General features: G+C 44.7%; 1 protein-coding gene across 2 annotated transcripts in view; it reads left to right on the top strand.

Moving 5' to 3' along the window:
• The window catches only part of DOCK1 (dedicator of cytokinesis 1), a 532,945-nt gene that overhangs the window by 183,491 nt on the left and 328,671 nt on the right, over positions 1–20,783 (top strand). For both annotated transcript variants that reach the window (XM_086681161.1, XM_086681162.1), the window contains exons 24-25: positions 4,423–4,493; positions 8,865–8,971. In XM_086681161.1, coding sequence (XP_086537287.1) covers positions 4,423–4,493; positions 8,865–8,971 — 178 coding nt within the window. The remainder of the gene's footprint in view (positions 1–4,422; positions 4,494–8,864; positions 8,972–20,783) is intronic.

A 20,783-nucleotide genomic window follows, 5' to 3' on the forward strand; every position in this document is an offset into this window, starting at 1 on the left:
TCACCTGCGGAGGGAAGAGGAACCAGCTGGGGTGAGGACTGGGTGTCCTGGAGGGAGAAGGGGAGACCGAGGGGGCCTCTTGCCGAGCCCAGGGGCAGGATTCGGTGCCTTGGAGGCAGGCACGCCGCCTCTTCTGCCTGGACAGATGGACTTCTGAGGCTCTGCTCTTTCTCCTGGCGGCTTTTGTCTTTCTCTGAAGTAGGAGGTGAGATGGGTGAGGCGGGGTGGGGTGAGGGGGTCCCAGGCTTGAGGAGAAATAGCCCCGGGGGAAGGCGGAGAGTGAACAGGGATAGGCACCAGGTGCGCATGCTGGTCCCTTTCTCCTTGTTCCCTCTGTCCTTTGTTACTTAATCCGGGGGGTGGGGGGGCTGAAGGCCAGTGGGTGGTACATCTCTGTTCTTTCCAAACGCCACGAACCATAAGACACACTCCGTAGGATCTCGGTCTGTTAGGCAGAATTCTGCGCTGGACAGCATTTTGGATCCCAGTGGGTGTGCGCCCCTCTCCGTGGGCGTTGCTGTGACCTCGGGTTGTGGGGGGCAGCCCTGGGGAGCCCCAGCCCCGCTCTGGCGCTCAGCCTGCCTGGTTAACGCAGCCCCAGGGCGGCAAGTGGAAGGTGGCCATGAAGACCTGTCTTACTTGTCGCTATGTCGTCCTCCTCGTGAAATGGAATTTATCAAGTTGCTGCCGGCAGGGTTTGCTTTGTTGGTGGAGGATAAAATGCAGGAAGCTCATGCGTTTCTCCCCTCGGGACGCCACAAAGTAAACCCGACACCTTAGGGCCCTAGCAGTCAGCCTGTGCAAACGGCTGTTTATTACACCTCTCGGTGAATATTTTGTTTTTAGTTTTTCAAAGCGGCACTGAGGTAGTTGAGGCAGAACTCTTGAGACCAGAATGAAATTGTTTCTGTTTGATGCTCTTTTCAAAAGTTGAATTCCAGAGGAGCTAGTTGGGATCCCTTGATGCGGCTGGTGTTGAAAGACAGGGTTCACACCGAGAAGACAAGCCTCGGAGATTCTCCAGTGCACTGCCTTCCGGTCCTGTCTCATCTGGACCGTGGAGTGCCGAGAGGAGGGCTGACAGTTGAATGTGCTGGCTTCACGCTCACTGTGGACTTGCACGGCCTCACTCCAGATCCCAGCAGTGTGAATCTGGACACGTGACTTCCCTGGATGCCTCTACTTTCTCATCTGTGCAAGGGGATAACAGATCTTGCACACACATTGTCCTGAGGATGTACTGTGTCAGTAGAGTTGAGCACTTACATGAGTCTCAGGCATGTACAGAATATTCCCAGGCTACAGATTAAGAAACTCGAACTCATTTGAAGTGACTGGAATCCGACCACTTACCTCTTAGGGTAGCAGTGTTGACATTCAGGAACATTCTCTCAGGTGTTTCTCATGCCTGTCTGTCCAGGTAATATGCTTTTATTCATTTTGAAAAGTAAGGTACGGTTTGCATACAGTTGTATAGTAGACTGGATCAACCCCATCCCCCAGTGTAGACTAGCCCTGCCCCCCCTTTCCACCCACTGAGGTGTTCTCCATCCCTCTAGGTGTGCCTTTTCTGGATTGTTTTAAAAATGGAATCACGTGCTGCGTAGCCTTTTGGTTTTCCTTCTCAGAGTGCATTTGAGATGCATCCACGTCGTGTGTATCAGGGGCTCGACTTCTCTCTTTTATTACCCAGTGGTGTTCCATTGCATGGATTTACCTCTTGAGGGAGGGCACTGTGAGTTGTTTCTAGCTTTTGATGCTTACCTATAAAGCTACTGTAAACATTCCCGCGCAGGGTTTTGTGTGAGCGTGAAGTTTCATTTCTTTGGGTCAGGACCCTGGAGTACATTTGCTGGGTTGGACAGAGAGTGTGTGTCTGACCTCGTGAGAACCTGCCACGTGCTTTTCCGCAGTTGCTGACCTGGTTTTGCAGGTAGCCCAGCAGCATATGCAATGGCACTTGGTATTGTCAGGCGTGTGTGTGTGTGCGTGTGTGTGTGTGTGTGTGTGTCTGTGTGTTTCAGCGATTCTAGTAGGTGGTAATGATATTTCACTGTGGTTTTAATTTGCATTTCCCTGGTGACTGGTGATGTTGAGCATCTTTTCAAGTGCTTTTGTGCCATCCATATATCTTCTTTGGAAAAGTGTCTTTTCAAATCTTTGGCCTATTTGGGGGGTAGATTTTTTTTTCATGATTGAGTTTTAAGTGTTCTTTGTTTGTGCTGGATTCAGATCCTGATCAGATATGCGATCCGCAGTTAGTTTCTCCCGGAGTGTGACTCATCTTTCATTATCTTAGCATTGCGTTTTACAGAGCAGAAGTTTTTATTTTGGTGAACTTTAATTTTTCTTTTTCTTTTCTTTGGCTTTCATTTTTTTAATGTTCTTGAGAGAGAGGAGTGCGAGTGGGGGAGGCGCTGAGAGAGAGGGAGACACAGAATCCAAAACAGGCTCCAGGCTCTGAGCTGTCAGCACAGTTGTGGGGCTTGAACCCATGAACTGTGAGATCATGACCTGAGCTGAAGTTGGACGCTTAACCGATTGAGCCACCCAGGTGCCCCGCTTTCTCGTTCATAGATTGTGCTTTTGGTGTCCTTTCTAAGTGCCTTCTAGACGTTGTGTAGTTTTAAGTTTTATGTTTGAGATTTGTGATACATTTAAAGTTAATTTTTGTATAGGGTGTGAGGTGTGGGATGAGTTTCATTTGGTGCTGAGGGGGAGGTGCTTGTGTTCTTTGTTGCAGATCGGCTGACCGTATATATTCAGTGTAGTATGTTAAAGTGGGCTTTTGCTGTTAAAGACCAAAATTCAACTGAGTAAATTTGAAGAGCTAATTGGCTTTATTCTGCAATTTGTGAATCGGGCAGCAACCCATCTAGCAAGTAGAAAGGAGCCCTGAAGAGCTGTACAAAATGAGACTGTTATAGGCAAAAGGAAAGAGCAGCCTTCCTTGATCTTTTCTCTGAGGGATGGAAAGGGTCTAACAGGTGGATAACCTCTATTGTGCTGACGAGGAAATTTCAGATTGACTAGTTTAAGATTATATTCCTGGGAGAGGCCAAAACTGCAATTAGTTTAGGTATGAATTCTTGGTGCTGACATGGGGCTTACTTAGCACAAGTGACTCCATTTTGACTTTATTTTTTTTTTTTTTTAAACACTACCTTTTTGCTTTTGGAAAATAATGCTAAGAATCGTTTGTGCCTTAAGTGTATTATTTTCCAGTGTTTAAAATGTTACCCTCTTCTCTTTTCATTTTATTTTGAACTTTATTTATTTTTTTATTTTATTATTTTTTTTTTTTTTTATTTTTGGGACAGAGAGAGACAGAGCATGAACGGGGGAGGGGCAGAGAGAGAGGGAGACACAGAATCGGAAACAGGCTCCAGGCTCCGAGCCATCAGCCCAGAGCCTGACACGGGGCTCGAACTCACGGACCGCAAGATCGTGACCTGGCTGAAGTCGGACGCTCAACTGACGGTGCCACCCAGGCGCCCCTTATTTTGAACTTTAATGCCACCTCAGGCTGTACTTGGCATGCGTATTATTTCCCCCATTTCATCCTGGGAGGTGGAGCCCAGCCCGGTACATAGAGTCACAGATAGAGGTGGGGCAACCACGGTCAGACTGAAAATCCAAGAACTTTTCCCGTCAGGTCACAGCTGAGGGGGCTAAGGCTCTGGCTTCCCACTGAACTGAATTGTACTTCTCTCTTCAGCTCTAGCTGTGTGATCGGGGGCAAAGTAATTGGCATCTCCACTGGCAGTTTGCTTGCCGTCCAACACAGCCAGCTCCCTGTCGGAGCTCCGTCGGAATTAAGGATAAAATATACAAAGGTTCTAGCACAGCACAGAGCATGTGGTAGAGTCTATCACGATTACTATCACTCTGGTTTTTGAGAGTGTGGGTTGTCCAGAAGATAAAAAATATGAATACAAGAGATAAGGTTACTAAAGGAAAAGAAATAAAGATTCCTAATTAAGGGATACACAGATATACAGAAAACAGTTTTGGAACGGAACAAAGGCAATCGTTTTAAATGTTGAATATGATGGATTTGCAGTGATTTGAATGATAGAGCGTTCTTCAGAGGGACACGCGTCTTCATTTGCCATAGCTTCGTGAGGGTGAAGGAGGAAATCGTGCAAAAGCTGCACACAGTATAGGCGTTTTGTCGGCAGGCAATAAATGTTGGCCTCTGTTAAATTATTATGTGCCAAGATAACCATGTGACAGATCTCCACTGTTGGTGGATCAGACGTGTTTGCTCTGTTTTTGTTCTGTTGGACCGTCTCCTCTCCTCACCTAGAAAGTGATCTTTCTCCTCTTGGGATGGTGTGTGGTTCTTCAGAGTAATTACAGATTTGTATTAACCTTTGCCAAACTACGTGAGGCTCAGCAGTCTCTGCTCTTGGTTTGCAGGGGGCAGCGTTGAAATACTTGCCAACCATTGTCAACGATGTGAAATTGGTGTTCGATCCCAAAGAGCTCAGGTAAGGAAGCACCCAAGGTGCGGTCTTCCTGCGTCCTTCATCTTGCCCCCTTTCTGTGCATCGAAGTTATGGGAGGCTCGAGGTTCAGTCTCACGTTGCCAGGGGTCAGTGCCCTGGATCATTCTAGAACAGATGCTGGTCATGATGTCTGTGACACTTCCCTGATTATGACTTTACATGGAAAAGACATCATCCATCACCCCACAGAGTATTTTGTTTAGAAGATTGTTTGTAGCCCAGTATGGGTAGATCATACAGATTTGGCTTTTTCTATTCTTTTGAATTTGAATTTCACTGTGGTGGTTGGGCTTTGGTTGTGTTTTCAGCCCCTAAAATACCTGACACAGGAGGTTTTCTGTTCACTGCCCCACCCTGCCCAACACACTCGGCTTCTTTGTGAGCTCTTAACTGAGGGCTGGGTGTCGTCACCTAAGATAATATCAACCAAATCAAACCGAACCTCAAGGAAGCTGGTTGTTGGGCTTTCAGACCAAGGAGTGAGGCTGGGACCTAATCCTTCCTTCTTTCACCTGTGTTTCCTGCCCAGTCCTACGTGTGCCGTCTTAAGGAAGCCTGCGTTCTACAAGACTGTTGTGAGCCACTGGGGCACGCAGCCTTTTTAGCCCCAGACATCTAAAGCACAGCCCTTGTCTGCTTTTGATTTTGGTTTTGATTTAACATTTGACACTGTAAACTACCTGCAGGGGATTGGCATCGTTTTTAGCAGCCCCAAATGCCCCTCTAAACGTGAGTCAAGGTCCGTGTGTCCCCTGAGTGGTTACACTGAGTAAAAAATGGTCACCCTTTCCGTTCTTTATATCCATGGTAGGTTACTCATGCCCGGGCAGTGAGGGGCCGGGGTCTTTCTGGGAGGTCTCCTCCACAAATCCCCAGGTTTCTGGTGTGCCTAGGATTCAGCGTCCTGCACGGACACCTTTCTTTCCTGCTCCCACACACTGAAAACACTGCTCACAGCTTAGCATTCCCTAAACGAGAAAAGGAGTGAAGGGGCCCACTGGCAGCACTTCTGCCCTGGGTCTTTGGATCATCCTGTCCCTGCAGCACAGACGGTATCAGCAGCCCCTGGGGACTTGTTAGAAAAATGATGACTCTTGGGATCCTTCCCAGATCTTCTGAGTTAGAAATGTGGGGTGGGCCCCAGACATTCGGTTTTAACGAATCTTCCGGGTGCTTCTGGTGAAGATTCTTACTGAGAGTTTCGGATCTAGGGAACAGAGGCAGTGAGGGAGGCTGCGGCTGGATGGGCCATGGCCACGCTCTCAGCCTGTCCTCACGGGGGACGGGGATCAGACCCTAACCCATCAGCAGGGCAGCGTTCACGGTGGGTGCTTGCACCGGTGCTTGGGGATCCCAGGAAGAACTCCCTCTCCAGGGCCAGTCCAGTCTGTTCGTGGTCACTTGGCTCTTTACACATGCCTGTGTGCCTCTTCGACACCGAATCTACTGACTTCTTGAAAAAAATGACCTTGTAAATCATGTGCGAATTTTTTCCTATTTAGAAAATGATTCATGTTTCGATGAAACAGAAGAGATCACCGAGAAGAATAAGTGAAACTTAATTCTACTACCCAAAAATAACTAGAAGGATCTGGATTTGCGCACGTGCACATATATACACATACATAAGTACACATGTATTCCCCTAAAAAATTCAACACAGGTGGGGCGCCTGCGTGGCTCAGTTTGTTAAGCGTCCGACTCTTGATTTTGGCTCAAGTCACGAGATCGAGCCGTGTCGAGCTCCGTGCTTTCAGCTTGGGGTTCTCTCTCTCTCCTCTCTCTCTCTGCCCTTCCTCTGCTTGTTCTCTCTCTCTCTCTCTCTCTCAAAATAAATCAATAAACATTAGCAAAAAAAGAAAAAAATGAACAGTTACATTCTTTATTTTACAGTCAGCTTCTGTGCGTAACATCTTGTTTTCTCACATGGTGCGATAGTCTTCTGCAACATACTTTTTTACAACCTCCACAGTGTTGTATCCTATGCTCCCCCGTCATTTACTGAGGTAGCAACCGTAGGTACTGACATCGATTATGTGATTTCTCCACACAGAAGAGGCTTTACACAAAGCCTTTCCATGCATTGTTAATCTTGGGTTCTGTTATTCGCCCACTTTTATGCTAAGTAACTCGTCCATGATAACTTAGCTGGTCGGTGGCAGTACTTTGAGACCAACCTGGGTTTTTAATTACAAAGAACATGCCACTGTGCTATACCGATGGGTAGTGGATTCTGTTCAGTTTTTATTATTATACAACACACTAGGACAAGTTTTTTGGTAGGTTAATTGTAGTATCTTGTCCTTATTTAGGTCAGTAGGATAAACAGTGAAATGGATTTACCAGGTTTTACATTTTCTCTCTTTTTTTTCGATTTCTTTTTTGTGTTTTCTTAAAAGATTTTAAACAAATAGTATCCAGTTGTCCTCGAAGAGTCAAAGCAACCTTCTACCAAAGAATGTTGGTGTCTGTCTTCCCAAACTTTGCCAGTACTTGGAATTATTCCTTTACAGAACCTTGCTGATAAGACTGGTGAACGGCATTTCTTTGTTACTGACAAGAACCCTCCTTCTAAGACTTCTTCATAGTTTTATTGACTATTTGTAAAACTAAATTTAAAAAAATGTTAATTTATTTATTTTGAGAGAGAGCAAGAAAGCATGTGTATGCACAATTGGGGGAGGGGCGGAGAGAGAGGAGAGAGAGAATCTCAAGCAGGCTGTGCACTTTTAGCCCGCAGAGCCAGTGTGGGGCTCAATCCTGTGAACCGTGAGATCGTGACTTGAGCTGAAATCAAGAGTCAGATGCTTAACTGACTGAGCCACCCAGGTGCCCCTGTAAAAGTAAATTTTTAGAAGAATATCTCTAGTGAGATTTAATACCTGTACTATAAAGTTCGCCAGGTTCAGAGTGTTTTTTTTTTTTTTTTTTTTTTTTATTTTTTTTTTCAACGTTTATTTATTTTTGGGACAGAGAGAGACAGAGCATGAACGGGGGAGGGGCAGAGAGAGAGGGAGACACAGAATCGGAAACAGGCTCCAGGCTCTGAGCCATCAGCCCAGAGCCCGACGCGGGGCTCGAACTCACGGACCGCGAGATCGTGACCTGGCTGAAGTCGGACGCTTAACCGACTGCGCCACCCAGGCGCCCCAGAGTGTTTAATTAAATGGTGTTCAGTGTCTTTACAGAGTTGTGTGACCATCATCATAGTGCAATTTTAGAAGTTTGATCACCCCTGTAAGCTCCCTGGTGCTCAGTAACAGTCGTTTTGTGTCCCCACCCCAGCCCTAGGCAACCACGAATCTCCTTTCTGTGTCTATAGGTTGGCCTTTTCCAGGCATTTTATGTGGAGGAGATTGTACAATACGTGGCCTTTTGTGTCTGGCTCCTTTTACTTGGTATAATGTTTTCAAGGTTTGTCAATACTGTAGCATGGGTCAGAGTTTCATTCCTTGTTATGGATGACTTTTATGGCTATCTTATATGTTGTTTATCCCCGCAGCAGGTGATGGGCATCTGGGTTTTTCCCCTGTTAGAGTATTAGGGATAGTGTTGCTATGATTCACATACAAGGTTTTGTGTTGGATATATACATATATATATATATATATATATATATACACACACACACACACACACACACATATATATATATATATATATATATTCATTTATCTTGGGTATATATCTGGGAGTAGAAATGCTGGATCATATGGTAACTGTGTTTAATATTTTCAGGAAATGCCAGGCAGTTTTTCAAAGTGGCTGTACCGATTTACATTCCCACCAGCATGATATGGGGGCTCCCATTTCTTCGTATCCTGGCCAACACTTTTTGTTGTCTTTCCTTGGGATTCTAGCCATTTGAGTGGGTACGAAGCGAAAAACAACATTTTATTTTTATTTATTTATTTATTTATTTATTTATTTATTTATTTATTTAAAAAAAATTTTTTTAACGTTTATTTATTTTTGAGACAGAGAGAGACAGAGCATGAACAGGGGAGGGGCAGAGAGAGAGAGAGGGAGACACAGAATCTGAAACAGGCTCCAGGCTCCGAGCGGTCAGCACAGAGCCCGACGCGGGGCTCGAACTCACAGACCGTGAGATCATGACCTGAGCCGAAGTCGGACACTCAACCGACCAAGCCACCCAGGCGCCCCGAAAAACAGCATTTTAAAGCATCATTTTGTTGGATGAGATTTTGGCCCATATTGTAGAATGGGCATTATCCAATATTCTAGTAGAGCTTAATGACCATTTAATGACCCTGCATCTAGGTACTGTCTTGAACACGGTGGATCATTTTGCTGTGTATCCCTAAACTCTTTTACTTGTGTTTTTCATTATAGCAAAATGTTTACTGATTTCATCCTAAATGTTCCCATGGGTTTGCTGACCATTCAGAAGCTGTACTGCTTGATTGAAATCATTCACAGTGACCTCTTCACACAGCATGGTGAGTAGAAGCCGGAGAATCATTAAATTGTCACATTATTCATTGTCTATAGACCTTGTCCCTTCTGAATTCTCTCCTCCATGCCAAAAGGAGTGGAGGTTGCAACCAATTAAAACAGCTCCATTACAAGACAGGAAGATTTAGCCCGTACAAGAGAATGGTAATTGACATACAGCATAGGTGATAGATCATTGAGAGATGAAGGGAAAACCTTGTAGTTTGTAATTTAGGTCTACACCAAAGCCCTAAGATAATCAGCATACATTGTAGCCTTTAAGACGTGATCGTCTATCCTGGGGAGGCAATCACCTGCTTCCATTCAGATGATTGCAAAGAAAAATGTCAAGTTTTCTTTAAATTTAGAAATAATGGTTCTGTCTTCTCCTGAACTTTGCTTTCTTTGATAGGGTTTCTTCAAACCCTGCTCAAAGTAATAAGAATTTTAATGATTCCTCAACTCATTTATCCTGAGGAACACCTTATATTTCCTCATGTTATCTCCCTACCCTTTTTATTAATCATTTTCTTTCTATTTGGACAGATTGAATTAATATTTTACACTTGTCAAGCAGTTTTATTGAAGGCCTAAAACCTTTGCACAATTCCGCAACCTTCCTCATTTATTGGAGGCACATGTACAGACTGTTGAGTGACATTCTGAGAGGCACGGATTTACACTATTCTGTTTGTGTCCAGACATGTGGCTGGTCCGTTTGTTTTCTGTTGTCCTCATGTGTGGGGTTTCAGGGACGGTGTGGTCCTGGCCTGGGGTCTCCCCTTGAGCTGCTGGCTGCACTGAGAACTCAGTGCGTGTCCAGATTAGTCCCTCGTACCTTCTGGACTACTGGACCCTCTGCTTTCCTGCTGGTTTTAACCTTATTTCTGGATTGAACTTTATAAAGGCACCGGAGTCTACATTTACAGTGAAGGCTTATGTTGAGAGAATATGTTCAGACTTCATTTGAGATCAAGTGTTCTTTGTGAAAGAAAACACCAAACCAACAAACGAGTGGGTTTCTGCAGCCTTCCACATGTCTTTCTGTGGGCCACACGCCCGTTTCTCACTTGGGCAAATGAAAATCAGATCTGTCGCCCTTGTTTGGGATTCAAAGCACATGAATCTCCTTTATTTAGACACTAATCTCGACTGTCCATTCTTCAGGGTCTCATTGGAGGGCTGGGTCTTGAATTATTCACATCCTCCAGGTGTCTTCTAAAGCTTGGTGAAATATGGCCTTCAAGGAAGGCTTGAGGGTGGGGGTGATGGGTGGGGACGCCTGCTTTGTTTTCCTTCCACACTGACTACACTTTACACCAGAGCAAATAAAATCCCCCAGAAGTTTTCTATTTGGATCGTATTAGGGAGGTTACTGACGTCCCTTCTCCTGACCATCCAGCCTGAAGACACACAGACAGACAGACAGACACACACACACACACACACACACACACACACACACTGCCGCCATCACCACCACTGAGGTAAACCGGTTCACTGAATTACCAATTAACATTAGTAACAATCGTCAACAATTGATTGTACTTGACTTCTATTGACTGTTGATACAGGGAAGACTTTCTTCCCTCTATTTCATTCATAATTTCTATCGCAGAACTTTTTCCGCATATCCCTTGGCTCTCTTTGGATAAGGACCTGAAACATAAATGGTTCAATCAAAAACCTTTAAAATGGGAATTCTTTTAAGAATACATTTCAAGGGGGGCGCCTGGGTGGCTCAGTCGGTTAAGCGGCCGACTTCGGCTCAGGTCACGATCTCACCGTCTGTGAGTTCGAGCCCCGCGTCGGGCTCTGTGCTGACAGCTTGGAGCCTGGAGCCTGTTTCAGATTCTGTGTCCCCCTCTCTCTGACCCTCCCCCGTTCATGCTCTGTCTCTCTCTGTCTCAAAAATAAATAAACGTTAAAAATTTTTTTTTAAAAAAAGAATACATTTCAAGGGAATGTTTTCTTCTGTTGGAACTTAGCTAGTAGAAAGCTTGAAGGGACTCTTCTTTATTTTTGGTAATTGTGTCAGCCTAGGTGTTTGGTAATTGTGTTTCTCTTCTTTACTGTGCCCTGTTTCTGTTTTCACTCTTGTTCCGTAAGTCTTTTATCACGGACTGCCTCAAGTCCTGTTTTGGAAGCCTTTGCAGCATGCAATTAATTATTAACCTAGAATCTTTTTAAGTACGAAGTTAGGAACTTAATTTTCATAGCAGGTTGCACCCAACATAGAAAATGAGGTTGAGTGAAACATGTGAATCTGGAATGGTCGTGCACCACATGAGCCACAGTTAACCCAAAGTCTCGTGTCTTAGAATGTGGCTCCCCAGCTCCCCAGTCAGTAGACCTCGTTTAAGCCACCATTGGCAATCCAAACACCCTCCCTGATGCTCATGGGCTATCCCCAAAGTGTTTCAGAATGTGTCGTCCAATGTGAAAAAGGCCCTTCTTGGGGGAGCCTGGGTGGCTTAGTCTGTTAAGCATCTGACTTCAGCTCAGGTCGTGATCTAACAGTCCATGAGTTCAAGCCGCGCGTCAAGGCTCTGTGCTGACAGCTCGGAGCCTGGAGCCTTCTTCTCATTCTGTGTCTCCCTCTCTCTCTGCCCCTTCCCTGCTTGTTCTCTCTCTTTCTCTCTCAAAAAGGCATAAATAAACATTAACAAAAAAGAAAAAAAGAGGGCTCGCTTACAGGCTTTGAGTGTTAAGAATCTTTCTGAAAAGATTCTTGGCCAGGATAACCTGGATTTTCCTCATCTGCAAGCTCCCAGCTTCTTCAGAACAGACCTGTAGCCGTCTTACATCCTCGTCAGGAAAGACTTATCGGTGGAAGTCTTCCGGTTGGTCTGTTCTTACAAAGGTGGCATTACTTTTGCAAGATACTGTGTGCCACGTTTGGCATAAACAGTTAAAGCCAAAGTAATTTTTGTTGAGATATGATGGCCCTGATTTTCCTGCTTTGTTCCACTTCTTGTTAATTTGTAACAATGGTCTTTGTCTGTGTGGGCTTCCTGGTCCCAGTGGAACCAGTCAGACCATGGGTCCAGAGTTCTAGAACTGGGTGTAACTAGAGTTAGCCGGACAGGTCCCTGGGTGTGCTAGCCCTTTGGAAACATTCTCTTGGGGATGTGGTCAGAGTGCACCAGTGTGTGGCTCCACCAGGTTTCCTGGTGGGGGCTCCACGGCGTGTCTTTGCTCACCAGCATGTGTGTTGACTCCGTTGCTTTGCTCTAAAACACCGCTTTCCTCCTCCCCCCGATAGCAAATACGTTCCATGGTTGTAAGAGTCCCCCTTCGTTGGGAGTGACCAGCTGATCCGCGTACGGCAAGGCCCGCAGTGAATACTGCCACTAGAATTGCTTCTCTGCACGGAGGCCTTCGGGGCCACGTGTGGGTCCCGGGAGATGGAGGCTCACAGTGCCCTGTTGTTTCAGTCTTGCTTCCCCAGCTGCTGCTTCTCTATCCTGTAAAGGACACGGAGACTGAGGACACACCCAGCTGAGTCTGCTAGACTCTAGCAGGAGATGTGTCTTCTGGCAAAGAGGGTTGTTTGGCCCCAACCGGTGTGGACGCAGCAACTGCCGTCACGGTCACTGCCCACTCCCAGGTGCCCCGGCTGCAGTGCTCCCTCTGGGTCGGGGCCTTGTGGTTCCTGCTGTTTCTGCAGCTACCACCCTGGTGGAAGGAAACGGGAGATCTTCCCAGAGCTGGCCCTCCCACCGCCCGTTTCCCGTTGCTTCATGGCTCGTTGGCAGAATCCGGGAATAGTCTGCATTACCGTTGTAAGAGTGGCGGTGGATTTGTTCTGACTTCTGTACGGGGGAGGCACTGCTCACCATGTCGAGACCTCCCCCAAGTATAAGAAGGCTTTTCAGGAGCTGTAGTCCACACTACATGTGTCCACACCGATGGCCATGGCGGGGGTCTGCCACACGGTCGGCTGAGAAAGCCAGTGCTGCACCAGGCCCTCTGGAGACTTGACTCCTCCCAGCGCACGGCTGCATGTCAACACCATCATCGGCCTTTACTCCGAGGGCACGGCTCTCTCCTTCAACTTCGATTTGCAAAACCGTGAATGATGGTTTGCATCATTTCTCCTACAAACGCTTCTACTTCCTCATTAGTAAAGAACTGTGGATTTCTGAAGGCCTCTCTGTGATGAGGGTGGGCGGTCTGCAAGAGGGCTCAGTGTGTGGGCTTTCTGATCAGACCGCTCGGGTTCAAATCCTGCCTCTCCTGCCTGCTAACTCAGGGACTTTCGAGAAGTGACGTGGCTTCAGCTTCCTCCCCTGCTTCGCTCTTGTTGCCTAAATCATATCCTCTGAAGACGAAAGTGTGCATGGTGCTGAGTTGACCTCTCACATTTAAGGCACAATCGACATTAGCCATGTCTCTCATGTTTGTGGAGGGTTCAGTCGAAAAATGGCAGATAAGACCCTGCCCTCATGGGGGAGGGTCATCGTCATGTCAAATATGAGCCAAGAGTCAGTAGACCTGGACCAACAAAAAATCAAGAGGGACTACAGAGAGCTTGCTCTGAGAGGTGCTCCAACGCCCCTGCATGGAACACCCCCAGCCGCTCTCCTCCAGGCCTGCTTCTGCCACTCTCCACCATGGGAAATGACTGCACATTTTTCTTCTTGGCTTTTTTGTTATCTGTGGTCTTTCCCTAGAGTGAGAGCTCCCCGAGCATGGCCTGCTTGTTCATGCTGTTACTGCCCAATCGCTGGCTCCTAGGACAGTGCCTGGCCCCAGGCGCACCTGCAGTGCGTATTTATTGCCTGAACAGAAACGGACATGAATATCCCAATCGTGCGCTTCTTTTCTCAGGGAGCAGCACAGAGAAGGAAGCATGACCAGCTGCATACATTTGCAATTCACTCGGTGTAGGGGGAGGAGAGGTTTTGTGTTTGCTCGGGGAAGCTGGCTGTGTCTGCTAGCCTTGGCTCTGCATGGGTTGATCATGGAGCAGGAAGGAGTTGTCTTGAGGACGAGCAACATCGGGAGACATGGGAAAGGAAGACTCGTGAGTGACTGAAGATGTAGAGGGTCATCTGTGAGCAGTTTTGTAAAATGAAGATCATCTGTTTTGCTGCTGATTTAGCACTTCCTCGGTTCTGTGGAAATGGGAGGTGGGGGAAGGGACACTTCAACTCTGCTTCTGGATTCAAGATAGCTTTTTGTTTGCATTATAGAAATGCTTAGTCCTGTAGAAGCATGGAGAGAAGAGGGTCACAAACGCCTGTGTGCACTCCTCACTGGGCTTCCGAAGGTCTCAAGTCCTGTTCAGTCTTGTTTTTGTCTCTGTGCTCCTCCCCCACATATTCTGAGGCAAATCCCAGCCACCATAGCATGTCATTAGGATGTCTTTTTCAAAAGCATGGTGGTATTCAGAGAGCAAATGACTTTGTTTCGGGAAAGGCAGGGTGTGCAGACGGGCTGGTTCCCGGGCCGGTGTCTCAACTCCACCTTGGATGTCCCCACTCCTGCTCCCGAGTGGAGGCGAAGGGCGTCGGACTCCTCAGCATGCTGTGCACGGGAGTCAATGAATGGGCAGTAATGGCTTCCAAGCGTTGTCTCGCGATGTGACTTGACTACTTGAAAGCTGGTTAAATAGATTATGTGCTTCACAAAAAGATGACTCTTGCATATAATCTGTGGTGTGGAGTGAGCAGATTTTCAAAGCAAGATACAAAGAGACGGAAAGGTCAGAGCTTCATAATTTGTGCATTTGTAGCTTTGTTCCCCTGTGATTACATTGTTGCCCACATATCTGACAAAAGCTGTGAAAATTAAAGCTTCAATCCTATTATAGAAATGAAAAGTTTCAATGTAATTAAATTAAAATAAACACTAAGACACCAAGGTTTGGGATTTCTGCTCACAAAAATGTTTTACATTAATGTTAAAGCAGTGAGGAAAAAAGGAATCAACCAGATAGCATTAACTTTCAAATTAGTCAAGAGCATTGGACGTATTTGCAAAGTGCCTTTGTGTTAAGGTGAGGGAGCTTCTGAAATGCACGCCCTTACCCACATGGGTTCCTCTCCGCTGTGGATCTGAACCAGAGACCTTTGGGAAAGTTCATTCCAATTATCACCACATCATTTTCTTCATCTTTCAGGAGCTAGCCCTTCCATATTCCCATATTGAAAGCGACCAAACCAATGGAGAGATTTTCTTTAGAGTTTACTGTGAATTTACCATTGTGTCTTAAATTCATTTTTAGAGGGTAGTGCAAGATTGGAAGAGTAGAGATTTAAAGATTTAGTGGAAAGATAATCCCCTTATGGTCTTGACAGTAGTTTAATACTCTTGCTGGATTATGTTGTTTTGAGCTCTCTGTTCACTGGCACCCCTCTGTTTGTTTTTCATTTTGGGGTTTGTTTTTTTCCCCCCGATGGTTGGAATCTGGTAGTGAGTAGGAATGGGAAACGTGCCAGTCCCTTATTTTCTGGCCATTCCCATGGCTGTTTCTTTCAATATAGTGAACAGGCTCCTTTTAGACAGTGTTCATCAGCCTCATAAAACTTCATTTGTGTTTCATTTTTGAACAATACAGCGCTTCTTCAAAATGTAGGCCTAAAGAACTTAAATTATCTTCCTCATTCTTATTTTCAAGGTGAATGATTCTTCCAGTTATCAAGCAGAGTGAAACTCTCCTTTTTAATAGTAGAAACATTAGTTACAGCAGCCCTTTGAAATCTGAGGGCAAAGGCTCAGATACCTGTTGGGACCAGCTATTAGGAAATATTGAAGTCAGATTTCTAGACTATTTTTGTTGTGATTAATCCCAGTTATAAAATTCATATTTCTTAAAACCACTCTATTAATCAATTTCTTTTGCCTTAAATTGTAGAAAGAATAGCTATATGTTTAATATAGATTTATAATAAAATATACCTTCTTAATGCTTTTGATCCATAAACAAAAAATCTCTTGAGCTTCTCCACTGTGGAAAATGGAGAGATATTTCTCTTTATTGAAGGGATCTTAAACCCAGAGCTACTCTATAGTAGTTTTGTTAACTTGAGGGATGTTGTACAGAAAGAAAAATTGGGGTTGCAGCTATCATGTACCATAGTCACATAACGTACCACGCATAGAGCAGTCCAGAATACTTAACTAGGTAGTTGTGCTGGCTGACTTCTAAGGAATGTTACTGACTTTGAACCCCAAAGACTGGTTCTTGAAATAATAGTGGAATGTGAAATCATTTTCTTCTCTTCTGTTGTTGAGAATATTTTAATCTTTATCCGTAAAGTACTATACCTTTTTCATATCTCATTCTATATATCACTGTGTATCATTCATTATATGAGCATTTGAAAAGACTGTTTGTTAAAACAGCACAACCTAGGAGGGTCAACTCAATTTCTTCATTATAATTTGCTGAACACCTACCATGTGCTCAGCACTGTTGGATAGCAAGTTTGATTCCTCTGAAAGGCTTCAGAGCCATCAGCTTAAAAATGTATAATTGGAAAAGAGTAATTCTCCTAATTTACAGATAAGGAAGGGCGCAGGAGTTAAACCACAAATCCAAATCTGTAAGCAAAATCCCAGCCAGGGAGCTGTCCACCACTCTGGTGCTGATTAAGGGGTTGTCTTATTAAAAATCCATCACCCACTCAAACTATTTCACACCCACTATATGAGTAATACATTCTGAATACCGAATTTACTTCAGATGCCATATGGAACAAGACAAAACACAAATACATGAATAGATGAACACATAAATAAATGTAAACTACGCATAAACAAACAAGTAGAAACACAGTACTGTGCTTGTGGAATTTTCATACTTTTTTCTTCTTTTTCGCGGTAGGGACTCTTATCTGTGATCAGATTGGTGGTGCCAACAGTTCCTCATGGTGTAGTTGGTCCAACCTTTATCACAGTTGATTCTCTGTCCTGCACCCACCCTCTGAGTGGGCTCCTTTCCCTGTTGTTTGATGTTGGGAACAAGGAGAGCAATCTTAGAAGAGGCTGCCTTGATTCTCCGATATCTAGTAATGCTCACAGAAGGCACCACGATGGCATGCCTCTGAGTCTCTGCAGTTCATGGTTCCTTCCAAGCCCTATGAGATTAGCTCTGTGCCTGTGTGATATGGTACCTACAGCAACTTGTCTGTAACAGTTGGAGGAATCCAGGTCAGCCTGTCCACTCCCAGGTTTTCCTTTAAGACCCCATTTTATTTTTGTTGCATAAACCCTTCCCTGAGTACATAGACTATCCTTGAGGATGGAGTGGATCAGACCTTACGGTTTCGACACTATGACTGGTACTTCCAACGTAATCTTTTAACTTTTTCATCTACTTGTAATGGGAATCATTTGTGATTTTTCTCTGTTGGTGGTTCTTTCATTCCTTCTGAAAAAATATTTATTACTGCAATACTAATGAATGTTTAACCCCTATTACTAAACTTCTCAAAACTGAGGGATCTAAAATATCTGCTGCCCTATTCCTTCTTCCAAAAAGATGACTCTTTCTTTCTTTCTTTTTCTTTCTTTCTTTCTTTCTTTCTTTCTTTCTTTCTTTCTTTCTTTCTCTCTTTTCTTTTCTTCTCTTTTCTTTTCTCCTCCCTCCCTCCCTCCCTCCCTCCCTCCCTTCCTTCCTTCCTTCCTTCCTTCCTTCCTTCCTTCCTTCCTTCCTATCTGACAGAGTGACAAGAGAGCTTGCATGCATGCAATTGAATGGGGGTGGGAGGCAGAGGGAGAGAGAGACTCTTAAGCAGACTCCATGCCCAATGTGTAACCCAAAGCAGCTCAGTCTCATGACCATGAGATCATGACCTGAGCCAAAACCAAGATTTGGGCACTTAGCTGACTGAACCACCCAGGCACCCTTATGACACATTTTTTATTATGTCTAGTGATTTCATCCAGAAGATATCTTTGATCAGCTTCTTTTCCCATTGTTACAGTCTCTATGCTGCCACGTCCTCCTTCCAATTTTCAATAAATTAAATTCTTTTAATTTCTATGTCATCCTCTCAGTTAAGATTCTGTGACATTGGGCAGAAAGTTCACATGCAGATTATCTTATTTCTGATAGTTCCAGCCCTCAGGTGAGTGGTGCTGAGGAGCTTCTGACCAAAACACTGACAAAGAAACTACAGCTCAGAAAGGAAGAGTGACATACTTAGAGTTACTCCGTGTGAATGGATTCTCCTCATACTACCAATGTTTATGGCTTGCTGCCTTAAAATGATGCTTGGAAAAACGTAATCTGCACTTGACATGTAAAGATACCCGAGCCACACATGTTTACGTGCACGTGCACATGTATGGATCATTTATTCTAAGGAGCTCTATCTCCGGGATCAGACACCTAATTCTGGCTCGGCTGCTTAGTGGTGCAATCCCCGCATGTCCCTTTACTCTGGCTCCTGGCACCCCATCTGTCAATCTGGACATAAGTAGATGGCTCCCGTGATCCCTTCTGTTGATGGCTCCATTTTCTGCATTTCTGTTGTTTGAGGACTTATATGGAGGGAGAAAATCATTTGAACCAATTGAATCATGAGGGCACAGAGTTCTTAGAGAGTTGGAAAATAAGATGAGTGTCTGTAACAAATGAGTAACCAGCATCCCCCATTTGTATAGCTCCTACTGTTTAATTCTCATTAAAAGTGTTAATCTGGATCTCAGTTCTATGTAACAGGCTCAAGGTTATTAAATGCACTTTATGGATCATTTGTTTAATGTGACCAAACTAAAAATTAAGCATCACATTACTCAGTGTTCATAAAACGAATGTTTTAAATGGACAAATTCATTCTCGAATTTGCATCTTGCCTTAATGTAGAGCTGTAATGGGGTTATAGACGGATATTCTACTTGGACATTTATAAGCTGATGATGCCTTTTGAATACCTTTTATAAAGATTAATATTTTTTACTTTGTGCCCATTACCAGAGCATTAATCATCATGGCTTCAGCCTGCACAGCTGAGGGCGAACAGATGTCGAATTATTGCTGTCTGTAATCATAGTGGATCACACTGGGAGAGGCGGGTGGAGCAGGGTGGCTGGGACCTCTGATCCCCACAGCTGATTTGTGTGAAGTCTGGGTCCACCGGGCTTGCCTGCCCCTTCCTGGCAGTCTGCGCTGGGCTGACTGCGCTCCCCTCTTACGGTGGGGACGATCAGGAGAGCCGTGCCAGCTAGTTCTGGCCTCCCTGTGGGTCGTATCTCTGCCTCGACTCAGCCTAACAGGCAGTAGCAACTCTGAGGTCACATACACGTGAAGGCAGATCTGATAGGAGAAATCTGCTGTGGCCTCGATTCTCCTTCCGTTGACGAACACCAGTTCATTAAGATGAGAAATCACACAGGAGGTCTTTAACATCTGCCTCCTAGCATGCTCTGAGACCCTGCTGTCCAACACAAATAGAATGTGAGCCACATATGCAATTTATAACTTTCTAGAGGCCACATTAAAAAAAAAAAGTACAACACAGTTGCTGAAATTAATTTTAATGATTTATCTAAAATACCATCTGAACATGACTTCAATCTAAATATTACTAATGACATAGTTTTTCATTCCTTTTTTCCACACTGGGTCTCTGAAATCCAGTGTGGTTTTTGACGCCTACAGCCCATCTCAATTTGGATGCTAGATTTTCATCACGGATCCTTAATCTGCATTTTTCACATTTAATAAAATTTACCGCTGAGAAGTGAATTCACACACCCAACTTGTTCCAGGTGTTCCATACCATTGTTTCCAATAAGCAAGTGTCACTTTTTTCATTTACATCTAAATTACTTAAAAATTAACTGAAATGGAAAATTCCATCTCTCAGTGCTGCCAGCTGTATTTCAAGTGGTCACCAGCTCCCCTCTTGGATAGGGCAGCTCGAAGGCGTTAGTCTTTGTGTACTTTTTGTTGAAAAGACTGGCTTTGTATGATGATTTTATTTCTAGCACTTGTATTGGCAGCTGTCATTTATTAAATGTTCCTATTTGCCAAATGCACACATTATACCATATGATTCTCACCATGAACCTCACAGGTAAACAGCCCCATTTTGCAGATAAGAAAAATTAAGGCTTAGAGAGTATTTTTTTTTTTATTTTTAAAACGTTTATTTAGTTTTGAGAGTGTGAGAGAGAGGCAGAGAGAGAGGGAGACACAGAATCTAAAGCAGGCTCCAGGCTCTGAGCTGTCGGCACAGAGCCGGACACAGGGCTCGAACCCGCGAGCTGTGAGATCATGACCTGAGTCGAGGTCAGATGCTTAACTGACTGAGCCACCCAAGCACTCCAAGGCTTAGAGAGTGTTAAGTAACTTGCCCAAGACCCAAAGCAGAGAGTGAGCAGGGTGGATTTTATTGTTTCTTGATGTGTGTGGGGAAACTGGACCTTGAAGAGAGTCCTGTGTCCCAAAATTGAAGAGTGACCCTGGTCCCTAAGCTTCTAGTCAAATATTTATTGTAGCTGTTTTCCAAGTGATTAGTTGTGGGTAGTTTATTTAAAATGTGTTTTCTGTTAAAAATACAAGAGTTTATTTGTTTGTGGGGGGTTTGCCAGTTTCCCAGGCCATCTGCCTTGGACCTAATTGGACTGTTGGCATGAATCATGGGACAGAAATGGCACTTAGTTCAGGGGGAAGGGTATTCAGGACACTGAGTTGGGACATTCAGAATATGACAGGAGATCCCTGTTTCTCAGCTGCCAGAGACTGCATCTGATGCTTTAAAATTGTTCATCGAAAGCATGAGTGTGTGTGGGTGTGTGTGCATATAGTGTGTGGGTAGGCGCGTATGGTGTGCGTGTGGGTGTGTAGTGTGTGGGTGT

The sequence above is a fragment of the Puma concolor genome, chromosome D2, assembly GCF_028749965.1.
Source record: "Puma concolor isolate L17-30 chromosome D2, mPumCon1.1.hap2, whole genome shotgun sequence".
NCBI classification, from domain to species: Eukaryota; Metazoa; Chordata; class Mammalia; order Carnivora; family Felidae; genus Puma; species Puma concolor.